This window comes from Struthio camelus, chromosome 2 (assembly GCF_040807025.1).
Source record: "Struthio camelus isolate bStrCam1 chromosome 2, bStrCam1.hap1, whole genome shotgun sequence".
Classification (NCBI taxonomy): Eukaryota; Metazoa; Chordata; class Aves; order Struthioniformes; family Struthionidae; genus Struthio; species Struthio camelus.
The window spans coordinates 116,004,911-116,022,158 of NC_090943.1; the positions used below are offsets into that span (position 1 = coordinate 116,004,911).

General features: G+C 42.2%; 1 protein-coding gene across 2 annotated transcripts in view; it reads left to right on the forward strand.

Annotated features, from left to right (window-relative positions):
* The first annotated feature begins 1,863 nt into the window (after positions 1–1,863).
* The window catches only part of APCDD1 (APC down-regulated 1), a 33,767-nt gene continuing 18,382 nt past the window's right edge, over positions 1,864–17,248 (forward strand). For both annotated transcript variants that reach the window (XR_011139142.1, XM_068932164.1), the window contains exons 1-3: positions 1,864–2,020; positions 11,475–11,658; positions 13,000–13,531. Coding sequence is in view for 1 of the 2 variants with exons in the window: in XM_068932164.1 (XP_068788265.1) it covers positions 1,963–2,020; positions 11,475–11,658; positions 13,000–13,531 (774 nt within the window). In the remaining variant the exon portion in view is untranslated. The remainder of the gene's footprint in view (positions 2,021–11,474; positions 11,659–12,999; positions 13,532–17,248) is intronic.

Sequence of the window (17,248 nt, forward strand, 5' to 3'; positions counted from 1 at the left end):
TGGACTGAACTTGAGAAAGTAGCATTGGGTAAGGGTATTTTCACAACCTTTTATACAATAAGCATGTACACCTGTTTCCTAAAGGATGCCACTTTTCTTTGTATATCTCTTTCCAGGTCATTCAGGTCAGAAGATATCTGACCACTACATGCTTGTCCAGACTGCCACCAAGTGCTCTGGAAACCATCCTTTCTGGCTCAAAAACATTTGTGTGAAGGAAAAAACATAAGCCTGAGAATCCAAAGTACTGGAGTTCTAATTCTGATTCACTATTTACTTGTTTCTGTCTCAGTTTCCTCCCTGTATAAATGAGGAAGATTAAATTTATTCTTCCTTCTCAAGGGAATTGGAAGGATTCATTCTTGTTTGTATTTCTCTTTAAACATGCACCATGTAAACACTTTAGCTGAGTTAATCTGCTCAAAACTCAGTTACGTTGATTTTCTCAAAATTTTCTCCAATTTGTTGTCTCACATTCTTTGCCATGAAACCCTACAGCTGAGCCCAAGAGTCCAAACGAAAACTAAGTACAATGTCCCCGACCAGAGGACGTTATAAACAAAAGCCCTGTGCTTAACCTCAGGCACATGAGTCATTCCCATGTACAACACTGAGCGCATGCGTAAGTGTTTGCATGACCAGGGCCTAAAACTAGACTAAAAAGCAAAATTAATCAACAGCAGACATGGGAAAATGCGTGCAGGAGAATGCAACACCAAAGGAGGCAACCTAGACATCTATTTTCACTTTCCAAAATGCCTAATTTACATGGAGAAATGTGACCATTCCCTCACACAGGAAGGTTGCTTTCAAGGCAATGGTACTCGCCAATTTTCTTTCTCAGCGATTTATGGGCGCTGTGGCAAATACTCATTGTATACCTGCTTGAAAGCAGCATTTACATACACCAAACTGAATGCCGGACAACACCACTCACTCGCCTTGAGTGCAGCCACCAGATTATTTGCCAGCCGTTATTTGATTCCCCCCCCTGCCCCCAGTCAGCTGAAGAATAACTAAGCATTCCCGCATGCTTCCCCACTCTTCCTCCAGCCCTACACGGGCAACTCGTTTCTGCCAGATGATTTTACAACTACAAACCTGCCTGCGACGACAAGCAAGCACGTACTGAAGGTGCCCCCGCCACCTGCGCCCCCCAACCCCGTCACCTCTCCGCCGCGCCTGAAGGGGAGAGAGGGCGCTGCCTCCCTCGGCAGGGCCCCACCACCACCCCCACCACCCCCGGCCCGGCCCGGCCCGGCCCGGCCCCGGCCGCGCTTCTGGGACGCCAGGAGGACCGAGGGAGACGGTACCCCGGGCCTCAGCCGCGAAGGGCTCGCAGCGCCTTCTCGGAGGGGGCCGGCGGCCGCCAGTGAAGACGCGGGGCAGCCCGGGCCGACCCGTGGGCGGCGCCCTGCCGCCTCCCTTCTCCACGCCCGGCCGGCGGGAGGGTCGTGTGGGGCGGGAGTCCCCACCTCCCTGACCCCTCCTCCTCCTGCGGGAAGGGGAAATATGAAGCGGAGTCGCTGGTACGCTCCGAGGAGACGGCACGGGAGACGGCGACGGCGGCGCGGGGAGCCTGAGCGGCGCGGCCGGGCAGCGAGCAGACGCGGCTGAGCCGGCGTGCGGCTGCGGCGGGACCCGGCCGCGCTCCCGCCCCGCCAGCCGCCTGCCCCCTAGCGCAGGGCTATGGGGTGCCCGCGGCGGCGCTGAGGCGCGGCGGGAGCCCGCGGCCGCCACCCAGGCCGGGGGTCCCCGCGGACCCCGAGCGCCGGGCGCTGGGGAGCGGGAGCGGGGCGGCGGGGGAGGGGGTCGCCGCCCGCTCGCGTTTCATGGTGGTGGCCGTACCGGGACCCCGCTCTGCCGCCGCCCCGGGGCAGGGAGCGCAGGCTGCGGGACGTCGAGCCCCCTGAGCGGACGCGGAGGGAGAGAAGGAGCGGAGGGGCTCCGCGCGGCGTGGAAATGTCCTTCCCGTACTGCAGCCTGCTCAGATACCTGTTCCCAGCCCTGCTGCTGCACGGTGAGTGTGGGGGCGGCGGCGGTTGGGGGAGCGGGGCGCCCGGCGCTGCCTCCTCGCGCCCGCCACGGCCGTTACGCGGCTCAACGGCCGCCGGCCGGGAGGGGGGCGAGGGGTCGGCCGGCGGGGCGCAGCCCGGCCCTGAGCCCGGAGGCTTTGGGTCTGCTCTCTGGGGGTCCCGGTGTGCTGGGTGGCTGGTGGTGCACTCGGGAAACTTCAGGAGTTGCAGAAAACAGTGTTCCCCCCCCACACCCACACATTTGTGGGAGGGAGAAAGTGTGGCGGGTGGGTGTGCTCGGTTTGGAAGCAGGTGTTTGATCCTGGCTGTGAAGGTTTCACTCCTCGGCCGAGGAAACGTGCAAAGGCAAAGCAACCTCCTTGTTAATTGTACCCCTTAATAAAGCATTTGGACACGGTGTAGAGCAGCGGCGAGCTGTTGACAGGTAAAGTCTCGTAGAAAGTTTCTCAGTGGGACGGTCGTGGTGGTCGTGTTACGTTATATGCCTAGAGCCGCGCTGGGCACCTCGCACAAAGATGCCCTAACCCACCTCTGGGCCAAGGCCTGGCCCTCCCGAAGCCCAGGGGAGCGCGGCCGAGACATCCCGCAGGACCAGCGCTTCACACGCCGGCTAAGAAGAGGTTTTTAACTTGGAGGTGTTCGCTGGGAAACCTTAGGTAGCGGAGCTGGCCGGCACGGGGCTTCGTACCCAGCTGAAAATATTTTTGATGTAGAGCACAGAGACTCTGGGTGTAAATAGGTACAATTTTGCTTTGATCGTGCCTCGGCTTAGCAGTGGATTGAAATTTTTTTGGAACCGCACAGGCAGAATTTTACTGAGAAAAGGCAACGTGTTTAAAACTTGGATATGCGAGGTTCAGTTTGTAAATCCATATTTAGGCATCTAAACAGATTACCTGTTTTTCCAGAATTCCTCTGTTATTTCGGAGAAACTTCTGAAATTGAGCCTATTTAATTGGATGCTTAGGTATGTCTAACATTTGGCAGCCAGATTTGAAACTCTGTGTGATATATTGTTCTGAAAGAGTGAGTCAACCCATTAAATCCCAGCATCGTTTTGAAGAGTGTTGCTCATTCTGAAGTACTTTGTAGCATCCAGCCCTCTTCAGTAAAACTTCTTGGGACCCCAAGCTTACTTGTAAAATGAGGAATTTAACTGTTATAAGACAAGTGGATTCAGTGAGAGATTTGTGAGCAGGGGTAAGGATTTTAAAGCTATTCCTGGGACTGATTTTTGTGGAGCAGGAATTGTCTCTCTCTGTGTTTGAATACCATTTGTGTGCTTAGCACTTGTACAATAAATAATAAAGAGCATGGTCTTCTGATTGTGGTGGTTTTTTTTTGTTTTTTTTTTTTTAAGAGAGAAAGAGCAAGAGACCTTATTTCTCAGGAGGGGGTTTCACCCCCTTCTCACAGCTCAGCTATGAAATGCAGAGAGTTTATAAACCTGTTTAGTTGAGCCAGACCTCCTGGATGCCAAAGGTGTTCTTTGAAACTCTGTGATCTGAGATGTAAAAGTCAAAATGGAAGGTTTGAAGTTAGAGGGTAAAGAGAGAAGGTATAATTACAGGGTTAGACTGCCAGGCTCATCTGCTTGGAATTACAGAGCAGCTCTAAACTCTGGCTGGAACGGGAAACAAATCAGGGCCAATGATCAGATCAAAACAGCAGCTGCCAAAAGAAGATGAAGTAAGAAAGAAAATCATCTCTTTTTTTTTTTTTTTTAACATCTGCAGTTACATTTCACCAAATAACATATACCTAAGTTCTTTTAGAAAGATATAACTCAACATCTAGTATATACACTTGTACACCTCAGTAACGTAACACGGTAAGGTACGGTTTGGATCTGAGCTTCAAGTGCAGGGAAACTATTGCTCTCTTAAGAATATGAAAATTACATCAGTGGCATATTATGCACTGAAATGTAGCCAGTCTAAATGTATTTACCCTGTTAGCGTTTACTTGCCCTAGAGCTTTTCTCTTTATGCCATAGTATCATATAGAAACATCTTTCAATCTGTGGCTAGCCCCAATTGGTAATACATAAGAATAACCAGCAATCTCAGGGGGAACACAGTGTTAAGCCTCTTTACCTCATGTGATGTTTTCTTAAATGTTTCTATTGCACTTGGCAATTCAAGGGTTAAGACTGAATGAGTGTGTGTGTGTGTGTCTGTGTAGGGCTTAAAGCTTTTTAGCACAAGTTAAAGTGCCGTATAGGACTGGAGCTTATGCTTTTATTGCATTAAGAAATGCCTACTTGAGTATCGCTGAATTAAAATTATGAAGAACTTGTATTCATTAGTCAAAATAAAACCTGCAGAATGTCGAAAGAGGTTTACAGCTGGAAGTTGTCCATTATCACTGTTCTCTTTGCTTAGACAAAAAGCCACAAAAGTTTCAGATGTCAAATGCTAAGATCATTTAGCTCCAGAAAACCTGATTAATAAGAGCCACATTCAAGTGGATTCAGAACAAATTTGGCTAATTTCTTTTGTAAATGTAAGCTTTTTTAAAATAAATGCAGTTGCTAATAAGAAACTTTAGAGCATTTCTGATTATGTTACTGTTAGAATAATGAATTAGAAACTTTAAATAAAACAATTTGTTGATAACATCATGGGAATGTTCAGTGCTAGTAAAGATGAAGATAGGACTGCTAGGCTTTTCAGAGCAGGACTGTTTATACTTTTAGAAGTTCTCTGGCAATATTGCTTTAATTAGTTAGATGGAAGTATTTTATTTCAAAATCTGCTTATGAAAATAGAAATGTGTAAGAATATATAAATAGCCATATCCATAAAGAGGGACAAGTGTTGCACTGCATGCTGGCAGCATATGAGACATTTGTTCCTTCAGTAGAATATTTAATTTGGAAGTTTGGAAGACCACAAATAAGAAAGAGAGAGAGACACACACTTCTTACTATAAGAATCCTAGAGTTAGCAGGGGAAAGAGAGGTAGGTAATGGACTCAATTTTAGTCTCAGTTTCACTCATCTCAATGGCTTGGATGTGCACTCCGTAGTATAGATGCTTGATAGTGCTTGATAGTGCACTGTAGACATAGGGCTTGATTGCACTTCATGGCATATAAGTAGGAGATAGGGCTGATAGACAAAGAAGCAAAAAGCTAGTATAAATAGTGCTTTAGGAAAATATGTTCAGCTGTTGAAGGCAAGACTAGTGTTTTCTTATTTACACAATGTTTTGAATAGGGCTGGCAGAGGGGTAGGATTATATATAATGAGCTTGTTTGGCATTGTCTTTACTTAGACAAAAGTCCAGTAGGCATTAAAGGGAGCTTCGCCTGAATAAATACTGGACCCATATTTTGTATGGAGCAGAGGTCTGTAATGCAGAATACTGCAGATGTCTATGACGGAGAACAGATCTTTGCTTCAAAGACAGCAAGACCAAACTACTGTAGATACTGAATTGCACTTATGGCCCGATGCTGCACCCACTGATGTCAGTGGTAGCATTTCCACTGCCCTGAGTGAAAGTGGACTTTAACTCTTTCTGGATTCATAAAAAGCACATGCTCCAGCCTGTATAGCGTTTTATCTTGTGTCAGAAGCAGCAGTGATCCAAGCTAAGATCCGTACGTAAACTTAGCAGAGTTCATTGGCGATACAACTGCTTGATGCTTCATTCTCGGATCTGTTCTAACACAGGCATCGAGTAAGAACTGGGTTATAAGATAACGCAGGATCTAAATTTTGGGCCATTTTGAAGGAATTTCTTTTGAACTGTCCCACTGAAAGTTTCTTTCTCTCCCTTCAGGATCTTCAACACTCTGAAATGCTTATTTCCCACCACTGAAGTACAAGTATCTTTGAAAGCTATACCTGAAAATTCTGTATACACAAGAGAGGTGATAGATGTGTGTGAAACAAAATCATTGTTCTGTTTGCTTTTATGACCATAAAATTCAGCTTTCCTTTCCCAACCCTTTTGTTTGTAGTATCTAATTTAGGTCCCAATCCTGTGGGGCTCTTTGAAGTTTAAAGTGGTAACAGTGCAGGGAAAACACTGGTAAACATAGACAACAACTTGGTAACCGGACATTATATTCTCCATTGTAATTACGTAAGTCTGCACTGTAGCTAAAAGCCTATCGTAGGCATTAGCTAACGCTTTCCCACATCAAGAAAGAGTATAATCCAAATGTATATTTATTTAATTGTGCAGGGAAGCTGACTAGATAAGGAAAGCTATAAACTTAATCCAGCCAATTACTCTTTATCTGTTGTAAAGTCTGAAAATTTTCAAACAAGTTCTAACTTGAGAAGAGTTTGCTACGGAAATAAAGCATGAATGTTAAAAGGTTTCCTATCAGAGATGAAGCAATCACATATTTTGAATTAGTACTATTGCGTGAGATTGCTTTAATTTGTAATAAAGTGGAACCCTTCTGGATTTACATTGCTGTAAGTGAAAGAAAAAGCTGTCTCTAGTAAGCAACCCCAATCTAAATCCTTTTTTGAATCCTACTTTCAGTTAAAATCTATTCTCTCATGTATCACAAGGTGAACTTGCCGAACTTGTGGTAGCTTTGAAGCTGTGTTTTGAGGCACCACGTTTGGACGTGCTTGAAGCCACGGTTTAGATTGTGGTAGAGGTGTTAATTAAACTGATTAAATAGTTTAAGATATAAGCTGATTTGTGTTATACTTTTGCAATCTGGTCTAGCTGAGAGTAGTATTTGGCCAGGGTGTTTAGATATGAATTAAAAGATTAGAATCTGTGTTCAAGCACAACTCTACTTATCGTTTTCTATGTTGCAGTAGTACAGTGTTTGCATACTGTTTTGCAGAAAACTGAAACATTACAGTGGCTCGCATTTTTTTGCAGAAATATTCTCATAGTAGCTTTTGAAACACATGATGGTAGCTGACTGCCAACAGATTGCACTTTTAAGATTCATATTTTACTTGCAGCTGTTTCCAGAACTCTTGGAAGAACTTGAAAGTAACCTATCTTCCCTCACAATTATTTTTAACCAGAATGGTTGTTCCCACATCAGATACAGGTTTGCAGATGAACCTAAGAGCCTGAAGTTTCTTCTGTGATCAGCACCTGGTGCAGTGTGTGCTTGTATCTTTGTCTTACTGGATTTTGAGCTGTGCGGGCTCCCACTTTCCCATTCAGATGGATGTTGCATCTGCCCCTGTAAAGTATGATTTGTGATGGCCTGGGAGGGGATTCCTAGCTGGAACATGGAACTACATGGAACTTCTATACTATTTTCTATTCAAAGTTTGATGAGAAGGCTGTATTGCGGTCTGCATTTTTAGGGGTTGATTATGAAAAAAGAAGATGGATAGCAACTCATCAAAAAATGCTTTTGTTTTGTTTTACTAGCTGGCATTTCTGATGAATACTGGAATTCTCATTTTCCTTTCAGACTTACTCCTTTCAGTAAACAGTTACCATGGGGTGGATGATACAATCTTGTGACGTGTAGTCATGGTGTAGCTGAAGTGAAAGCCAACCGGAGGCTTCACAGCCTTATGGCTATCAGTCTCATACAAAGAGCGGTTTTTTGTCTGTGGTCCTTCAGGCTTCTGAATGATAGCATGGAGGATTTCTTTTTTTTTTTTTTTTTTTTTTTTTAAAATGTGTAAGATTCCTTCATAACACAAACATTTAAAAGCAAACTGGAACTTGAGTCTGAAACACTTGCATGGCTTGTCGTGGATATACTGAAACCTACCATTTGTCTATTCTGTAGAGAATAGCACAGTTGGATCTCTTTCAATGGAAGAAGGGGCTCCAAGTATGTGGCAACTGTGTCTAGGCTGCAAAGTGGGCTTGTAAGTTATCTTGAAATTCTCTTCCCAGTTTCGAGAAAGCACATTTTAACATTGAGCCTCCCAACAATGTCCCATTTAACATCACCAAATGGGTCTTTTAAAATCAGTGCCATAGGCTGTGTAAGACCCCAGTTTTGCAGAAAACTTCATTACACGTTGCCAAAGGTGCAACAGGGGGACACTGTACTGTTTCAGATTACCTGTTCTGTGGAAAAACACAAGAATACAGTGTTCAATCTAATGCATCATGTGGAAAGTATGTTACCAGTCTGTCAATTTGATCTTTAGCTGGTACAAGGAGAAGTTACAGTACCTGTGTGCAATAGTCATATATATAGGCATTGGTGTGTAAATACACAGGCATTGAAATAATTATTTTGTAAGGAAGGAGGCTGTACTAAATTAAATATTTCCTTGCCCCAACAACACACACATTGTAAAAATGTCGCAGGCAAGGTAAGGGTCCTGTCACTGCCTTTTAATCCTATTCCGTAATTCATATACATGTCCAAGATATGTGATGTTGCCCAGCACGTGTATGTTTGCTACATGTCGTCTTCTGTCTCTGAGCCTTCAATATGTTCTCATGACTGTCTCGATAACCTAAACATGTTCCTGCCCTCATTTGTCACAGTTTAATAGACACAAACCCATAGAAATATTCTCTCCTGAGGTATGGATCTCTGTGGCTAAAGATGCAAATCTCCCTTCCGTCCCTTGGTTCCAGTTTGTTTGTAAGCTGCAGGCAGAACTACGTACAATTGTCAGGGAGAGCTGCCACCCAACTTGTTCTTAAGCAGTGTCAAAGACATTCTGTAAAGTCACATGAAGTTTGACTCCTTTTCAAAGCCCCGTTCTTTAGTTCCTCTGAGAAATAGTTGGAAGTGTTCAGTGTAGCTACTGCACATTCTCCTTTGATATGTGCACAAACAGGGTAGTATCTTCCTGCAAAAGGATTCTTGCTTGGAGAAATTAAACGCCCTTGTATGCTTAAATGAATAAATCATTCATTTTTTAAATCATCTGTATTCATGACTCATATGCCATGAGCTAGGAAAAATCCAACTGTGTAAAAGCAAATGGTATAATAAATGTCTTGGAAATAATCACTTGAACCTTTTCAAAACCTCATCTTGATGGCAGATTTCAAACACTTAACAACTCCAGGCAGAAATGCAAATTATTAAAGACTTTTTCAGTGTGAGATAATTTGTTTGCAGGAGAAATCTTGACCACTCGGTTCCTGAGTTAGTACTGATGCTATAGGCTCAACCAGGTATCTTGCAGGAGGTCTCACTCCAGCACAGAGAGGTTCTGAGCCCACGGGTGGGAGAATTCACTCCATTTCAGAATGATGTGCTGAAGTAATAAGGCCTTTTCAAATGTGTGGAGATTTCGAGACAGAGAAGGGATTTAGAAGACAAAGTCTAAGTGACTAGCTATATTTCATAGTGACAAAAATAAATACACCGGTAAGTTCACCTGTACCTGGCTGAACTTGTTCTTCTGGCAGTGTAAAGGTCTATGACATCAGCCCCATACCCATAAGGTTTCAGATAAACCTGATAAGCCCAAGTTTTCAGGAGTGTCAAGGAATGTTGCAGGTGAGCTGGGCTGCAGACTAGCACAGCCCAGAGCTGTGCAGAGATACTGGCTTATGGCCAGGAAGCTGAACAACCAGGTACACAAAGCACTAGACCTGCGTAATAAATCCTGTCTCTCAGAAGACGGAGTTAGCTCAAGCAGAGCATCACCCTGGCATGGCTATACTGTTTCTGCCTTCAGAACAGAGCTGGTTGGTGCTGACATAAAGGATTGTGCTAAGCAATGTAGAAAAGTCTAAGAAGACTGACTTTAAGAAAGGGAGAAATACTGACCCTCTGAAAATCAGGCTCCTTTAAGGGCATCTTAGATGGCATGCTCAAATATCAAAGCACCTCTATTTATTACTCTTTAGAACGTAAGGCCCCAAGTCCTCTATGTGACGGAAGAATTATTTGTAACCTGTAGCAAAGCCACCAAATTTTCCACTGAAGACTTTGTGAGGTTGCTTTCATTAATAGGAGTAAACTCTTTAAGATCATTCACTGATAGATACTGTTTACATTCAAATATTTATAGTGTTCTTGCTGGTCATTCTGTTTCCTGGATAAGTCCTTGCCTTTGTTTAGTTTAGGAATTACTATTTAAAAATTATGAATCCCTTTCTATTTGTTGATATGTATTTATATTTTTAGCAGTGCCATTTTCCCCAGGTGTTACCCACTTTCTTCCTGAGGATCTAAGACCTAGTCAACATAATGACTCATTGACACTGTTTTCTTTTTGCAGAAGGAAGTAGCAGAACTTTGAAACAGTGGCTATCTGAAAATGAATGACTTTTTTTTTTTTTTTGAGTTATGTAGCGGTACTGCACATTGTTGAACTGGGCCACAGCCATAGGACTACCTTGAATTACAATGCTCAAATTTAGAGACTGCACTTAATGCCTAAATTTTAGATGTCTGGCCTGGGGAAAATAATATAGAATTCTGGGTTAGGTGCCTCAGTGTTGTGTATGGTGCGTGAGGAGAGTTTGTACCACGCACTGCTGATCTAAAACAGCTCGGTTTCTGAACTGAGTCAGCCAAGAGGGCACAGAAGAGGCAGGCGTGAATTCTAAACTCTGTTCCTGGAAGTGTGTGCAAGTTCTCCTAGTTATCTAGGGCACATAACTAGCCCCTCCACCCCACTCATATTCTTTTTCTAGTCCAGTGGTTCTTAAATTCCTTTTGGCAAAGTAATACAGTTTCCAACTTCTTATATAAGGTTCATATTTTTCACCTCTTAACCTCTAGATGCGTGTTTTTCTTTTGATCCATGCTTTTCTGACGTATCTAACAGTGTACACTGCCTAAAAGAGTAAAAATGCATTCTTTCTGAAGCTACATATTCATTTTGTTCAATTAATAATGTGTAGAAAGTTTGCCGGTGGGTTTTGTATATATACATTACTAGAAACCAAAATTACTGTGTGTTGGAGATAAAATTAGCTTTTGAAATTCCTTTTCCCCTTTAAAATAAAAATAGCAGAATCTGCCTTTAATTGACCACCTCAATCATCACAGAGGCTTCCTGTATGCAGAGGCTGTTCTTTTAATATCTGTTTTCCCTTGGCTTTAAAGAGTAGCCTTTATTTGAAAGTTTATTATAGAAGCGTTCAAATTAGAGGTGGGCTGAAACCGCAAAGTTTGTGTCCGGATCTGGACACAACTTGCTAAAAGCTGCAAGGTCCAGGTTTTTGATTGTCCTGACCAGAGATTAAAGAGGTGTCTGTAAAATTCACATCCAGAGCCCCATTTCCAAGGGGTTTATATACAGCACTTTGGTTCAAGTCCTTTTCCCAGTATGTTACATAAAGCAAATCTACTCAGTGGATTGTTAATGGGCTGACAGAGAGAAAGAGCCTCCCATTATGCTGATTTTTTTCCAGATAAGACAACGAGCATAAACAGTGCTTTCCTGGACAAGGATATTGTGAACAAGTATCATTCCACACAAGATGCTCACAGCCTCCTTTATCATGTTGAAGTCATTCTCATGAGGGTCTCTTGATAATTTACACTTTTCTTTCTCAGGGCTGGGAGAAGGTTCTGCTCTTCTTCACCCGGACAGCAGGTCCCACCCTCGGTCCTTGGAGAAGAGTGCATGGAGGGCTTTCAAGGAGTCACAGTGTCACCATATGCTGAAACATCTTCACAATGGAGCCCGGATCACTGTGCAAATGCCTCCCAATATTGAGGGACACTGGGTCTCTACTGGGTAAGGAAAGCTAAAACAAAATGCTGGAAAAGATGATGTATGTGGAAGTGAGAAGGGGAAGGAAGCAGAGAGGGAGCAATGAATATTCCAACTCTAAGCAGCATGGGAAATATTTTTTTTAAATTTGGTGGATCTTCAGATCCCAGATGCTTTATGTACAGTATGTTTACTTATAAAAAGAGCTGCTTTATATACATTATAATTGCATGTTGTAAACCTTTCTTGATGAGTCAGTTTGTAGTCTGGATTTGAAAGAGCATGCTGTGAAATATGTTTAAATCTCTCTTTGAATAGGAAAGAGACCATCAGGTTGCCAAAATGGATGCTTCTTCCATCATTACTTTGTACTATCTTTGACTATGTGCATTAGATCCATTTGAATGGATCCTTGTTTTCAGATCATGTCTAACACGAGTTTTATTAGCAAAAGAAATTAAAAAGTGTTTTTTGACCAGTTCTGTTCCTCTCTATGCATGGCAACTTTCAGTTCAGAGAGACCAGTTTTGTTTTCCGTCTCTCAGCAGGCAATATTCACCCATTTATTTGAAGTGACTCTTAGGGAAGTCTGGGGTTGTTTAACAGAAAGTTGAGTGTATTTATGTTAAGTGATGTGGACGACAAAGAGGGAGAAGTTTGAAGATACAAAAGCAAGTTTGACTTTCTATGGAAAGTGGAATTTAGTTTTAATTTGTGCCTTTGGCCGGGGGGTGGAGGGGGGGACACCTCTTGATTAACAGAAAGGAATGTTGGAAAGTCCAAATTGAAGCCAGTTAGGAAGTCTGCATTAACTGTCATCCCTGTTGACAGTTTAAGTGGAAAAGCTGAGGATGAAACCCTCATCGAACCTCTGCAGACCAGAGTTGGCAGTATACCACCTGAAAAGCTTGTACGGCAGCTGTAGAAGCCAGTTACTTATACTATTGTGAACATTTGGCATTTCACTTTCTGATCAGTCCTTTAGCTAAATCCATCATGCAAAAGAAAAGAATGTATAAGTTTAATAAGCTGCTACTTTTTTCAAAGAAGAATTGAGTCATGTGGTGGTCCTTAGACAAAAAGGAAAAACAACTTTGAGAGTACAACTCAAAATATTTAAAGCCTACAAAGATAAGGCCCTCAGGCAGATATGATCACCATGAAGCAGTATGTTAAGAATTGCGTAACAGCAGAGGGAATTGTTGGCAAATTGACAGATGCCTAGTTCCTATTTACTCGCATTCATGCCACAGGGACCCAGGTATCTCTGTGGATCTATGCACTGTTGCTTGGTCTTGTTACCTGTAGTGTTCATGATACGCCACATTGCTAAAACTTTGTTTCCATCACTTTGTCTTTCCACAGCTGCGAAGTTAGAGCAGGCCCAGAGTTCATCACAAGATCTTACAGATTCTACCACAATAATACATTTAAGGCCCATCAGTTTTATTATGGTGGCAATCGCTGCACAAATCCTATCTATACATTAGTTATACGTGGCAAAATTCGTCTCCGCCAAGCATCCTGGATCATTCGAGGGGGTACTGAAGCTGATTATCAGCTACGCAGCATACAGATCATATGCCACAATGAAGCAATAGCCAAAAAATTAAGCCAGGTGGTGAACCATACATGTCCTGGATTTATACCAGAAGATAGTCCTTGGGAGCAGGATGTGAGCTATGATTTGCTGAGAGAAGAGAATGGTTGTGAATGCACCAAAGCTCTGAATTTTGCCATGCATGAACTCCAGCTGATCCGTGTGGAGAAACAGTATCTGCATCACAATTTAGATCACCTTGTGGAGGAGCTATTTCTCGGAGACATTCATACTGATGCTACTCAGAGGAGGTACTATCGGCCTTCTAGTTACCAGCCTCCTCTTCAAAATGCCAAGGTATGTATGTGTATATATGCACACATTTTAAGATACTAGTGATAGAAAGCACGTTATTTAGCACTTCTAAATCAGTATATCGGCATCATCTAAAATTTAGTTGTTCTAAAATAGAAGATGGATGCCTTACAGATGATGCAGTCAGTTAAAAAAAATCATTGAGCATGTTTCATGGCAATAGTAATTATTCTGTGCTTTTTGAGATTGCATCAAATGTGTGATCAGTAGTCTAATGAACTCAGGTCAGAAAGGCCACCCTGAGACCCAAGATGCAATCAAACACTTGAATGTAGAGGTGAGAGTTGCTATTGGATGGGACTAAGATTGTGGGTTAGCAGCAGAGAAAAGAGCAAGTATGATACAGGACTGACAAAGGGCAAGAGAAACAGCTGCATGAGTCTCAGGGAGAAAGGATATCAAATTGTTTCAACATACAGAAGTTGCGTGATCCATAACCTGAAGAGGGAAGGAGGAAATTGGACGATAGAGACTTGAAAGAGGCGGCATGAAGGGTAAAAAAAAAAATTGATGGACTGTGCAGGTCATGGATCCAGGAGCAGACATGCACATTAATTAAATCAAAACCAGGTGAATTTTGAATGGGACTTTAATTCCATTTGATAATTCAGTTTTCAAAGGGGCCTCAAAGTGCCCTCAGCTTCATTGGGAACTGATCAACCCATAGTGAGTTAAATAAAAGTCAAACAGGAAGAGTAGACATTGATGGCCCATAGCAGGAGGTCTGTCTATACATCTTTTCTGGTGACATTTCAAAGGAATGTAGCAATTGGAACCACGTTGCAGACTGCAGGTGTTATCAATATGCTCCAGCTAGATACTGCTGTAGGATCACTTTCAGCTAATGGGTTATCACCGTTTTTAATTATCTCATTGTGAATGATTCAAAAATCAGCTGCAGCTTATCAGCAATAGCAGGAGACACAACAGGGAAAGTGGCAGTTTTGATGAGAATGTCCTGGCATTGCCTTTTATTCAAAACCGTTCTGTCTGCCCCGTGCTGTGTCTGCCTCCTGTGAACGTCAAATTCCAGTAGTTCAGGACCTTACATGATCTCCCTTCAATCTTTTTAATAGTCTGGCCTAGGGGTGATTTTAATCCACAGTCAGCTATGTCCCTGTACAAACCCTGCTGTCATTTCTGTCATTCTTTTGGGTCTCTTCAAGTGACTAGGGATGTCTTCTCGAAATGGAGAGTTTTAGCAGCCACAGAGGAACGACAGCATGTTCTTCATCAAAATGTTGGTTACAGTAGTATTACTTTCTTCTTTTCTTTAATTAATTAATTCAGACAAACATATCTAGTTTCTCTTTGCAAATTTGGGACTGAGGATTCTTCTCTAAACCTCTTCCTTGAAAGATATGTTTAGGGACAAATTATCTGACATGCAGTATACGTTACATCTACTCTAGCAGATATGGTACGTCTTTTCCTGACCAAATGAAATGGAGGCAAAAGTCTTGATTTAGCACAACCAGCTGATTTTTTTAATGACATAGTAAAAATGCTTACATTTCCAATTTCATTGAAGTCAGAATGGATAGGTTTACTGTCAGCTGGCTTTATGAAAATAAAACTTTTGTTCAGATCTGCTTAGTTTTGGGACATACTGGTCACTGTTTCCCTACTTGTCTCTTGTGCTGCTCTAACATCATTGGACAGTTTGCCTCTAAAATACAGTGTTCAAATTAAAAGGACTGTATCTTGCATAAGAAATCTCTTTCTTGAGCCAGGTTAAATAAATAAACTGAAAGACTTTACAGATATCTGAGAATACTGAAACTCTCATATACGTTCACAGAGCCCGTTCTCTCAGGCATGAGATGATCCATTTTGATATGAGTGGATCACATGCGAATGGAAAGATAACAGTAACCTCAGCCTGTGAGTTGTGCCACTGTGAAGGGATCCTGACTCATGAAGCATGCATTTAGCCCACAGTCCCACATGGTTTGATGGGCAGATCCTATCTTTGGATATGCGTACACTGAAATCGATGAAAGCTTACAATGTGGATCCTGAGGAAACGTATATCTTTACAAGAACTGGAGGAGAGAAAAAACAAACAAGCCAACAAGTTATCCATTGGTATTCATGCAGTACAGTGCTTCCAAATAAGATTTTGGTAGCCAGATCTTGGCAAAGGCTGAATCTTGAGGCTGAATTTATGACATTGGAATGCCATTCATAAGAGTACTACTAGCTACAGAGAGTGGTATTACTGTAGGAGGCACAAGTTAACTCTGAGAATGCCAAAACACATACAAATTTTAGTCCTCTGTGATGAAACCACTGTAGTTCAACAGACGAGGCCAGAGGTCCTGAGTTGCAGGCTACTGCCGTACTCCCAGTTTGGCCAGTTATGACTTCTAGTAAGTTATTTCAACTCAGTTTCTCTGCCAACCTTTTGTTTGCCCAGCCTGTTTGACTTCCAAAGTTTATGCAAGTACATATACAGTGTCTGGATTATTGGGACAGGAGTCTCAGCTGAAGCCTTCAACTGCAAAAGATGAGTAGCCTTAACTCTTAAATGTGCAACAGAGAAGATTCTGTTTGTATTTTTTGGTTCATTCATCTTGTTCAGATTTGATGTGAGACTTCTTTTTTCTCAGGAGACGTTAGGCCTGCTGATTTTAGGCTTTCATCATAATTCAGATAACGGTACCCCCAAAAATGAACCTTTGCATTAGCAGCCATGAAGGACTTCTGGGTTTTTATTTGTACCTAACCATGAAGTTCTCTGTACCAACAGATTCTTAACGCGGTTGTGTGATTTAGTGTTTGCTGAACGTAGGAAGAATAGTAACAGAGATGCATTTTTTTTAAGCCCAGGCAAACATACCACTGAAAGGTTATAACCCTTCTTCTTTGAACTCCTTTCCTTTTCTAATTGTTGCTCCAGTGGGACCCAGCTGAAAATGAGTTTAAATGCTAAATTGAGTTTAAAACTACAAGTCGCAGACTCCTCTGGAAACTGAACACCATGAATAAATAGAAACGTTAAATCAACTTGTTTTTTTAAGGTTTCTGCAGTCAGACCACGAGGTTGGGGAGGCCAGGAAATTGCTTCTGAAGTGAATCAGGTGTATTGTGTGGAATCTTTCATTTAAGGCTTGTTTCATTTCCTTTTTATTTATTTTTATTTTACACTTACAAAGACCTGCCTAAAATAAGTTAAGAGGATTCACATTCTGAGTTAAATTGATAGTTAAGCCTCTATATAGAAGAAAGTTCCACCCAGCTCAAGAGTTTACATAGCCTGAAAGTTGGATGTGGTAGCCACATTCATTACTTATGTGGTTGAACTGAATGATAATTAAAAGCAAATGATTGCTGGATATGTTAGGAATGCCAAAGCCACATGATCAGGACTTTAAACAAATAGAACTGGACCTTCTCCAAATTTCTGCAGTGATTTCACCACAGGATGGTAAATCAAAAGGGCTGTCCAAAAACCAGACAGCTTTATGCTGAGCTACAAATCTGAATAAATTCACAGATTACCATATCTTAACTCAGTGTTCATATAAAACCAGGGAGCTTTTAAAAATATCTAATGTGTCATCTCTTAAGGCTTTACAAATTCACATAGATAAGAGCATACCTTAAACAAATTCTTCTTGTAAAATATGTGGAAGCTCCTGAATGGAATTGAGTAATAGGTCACGATTTAGATATGGTTTAGCAGTCTCCTCTAGG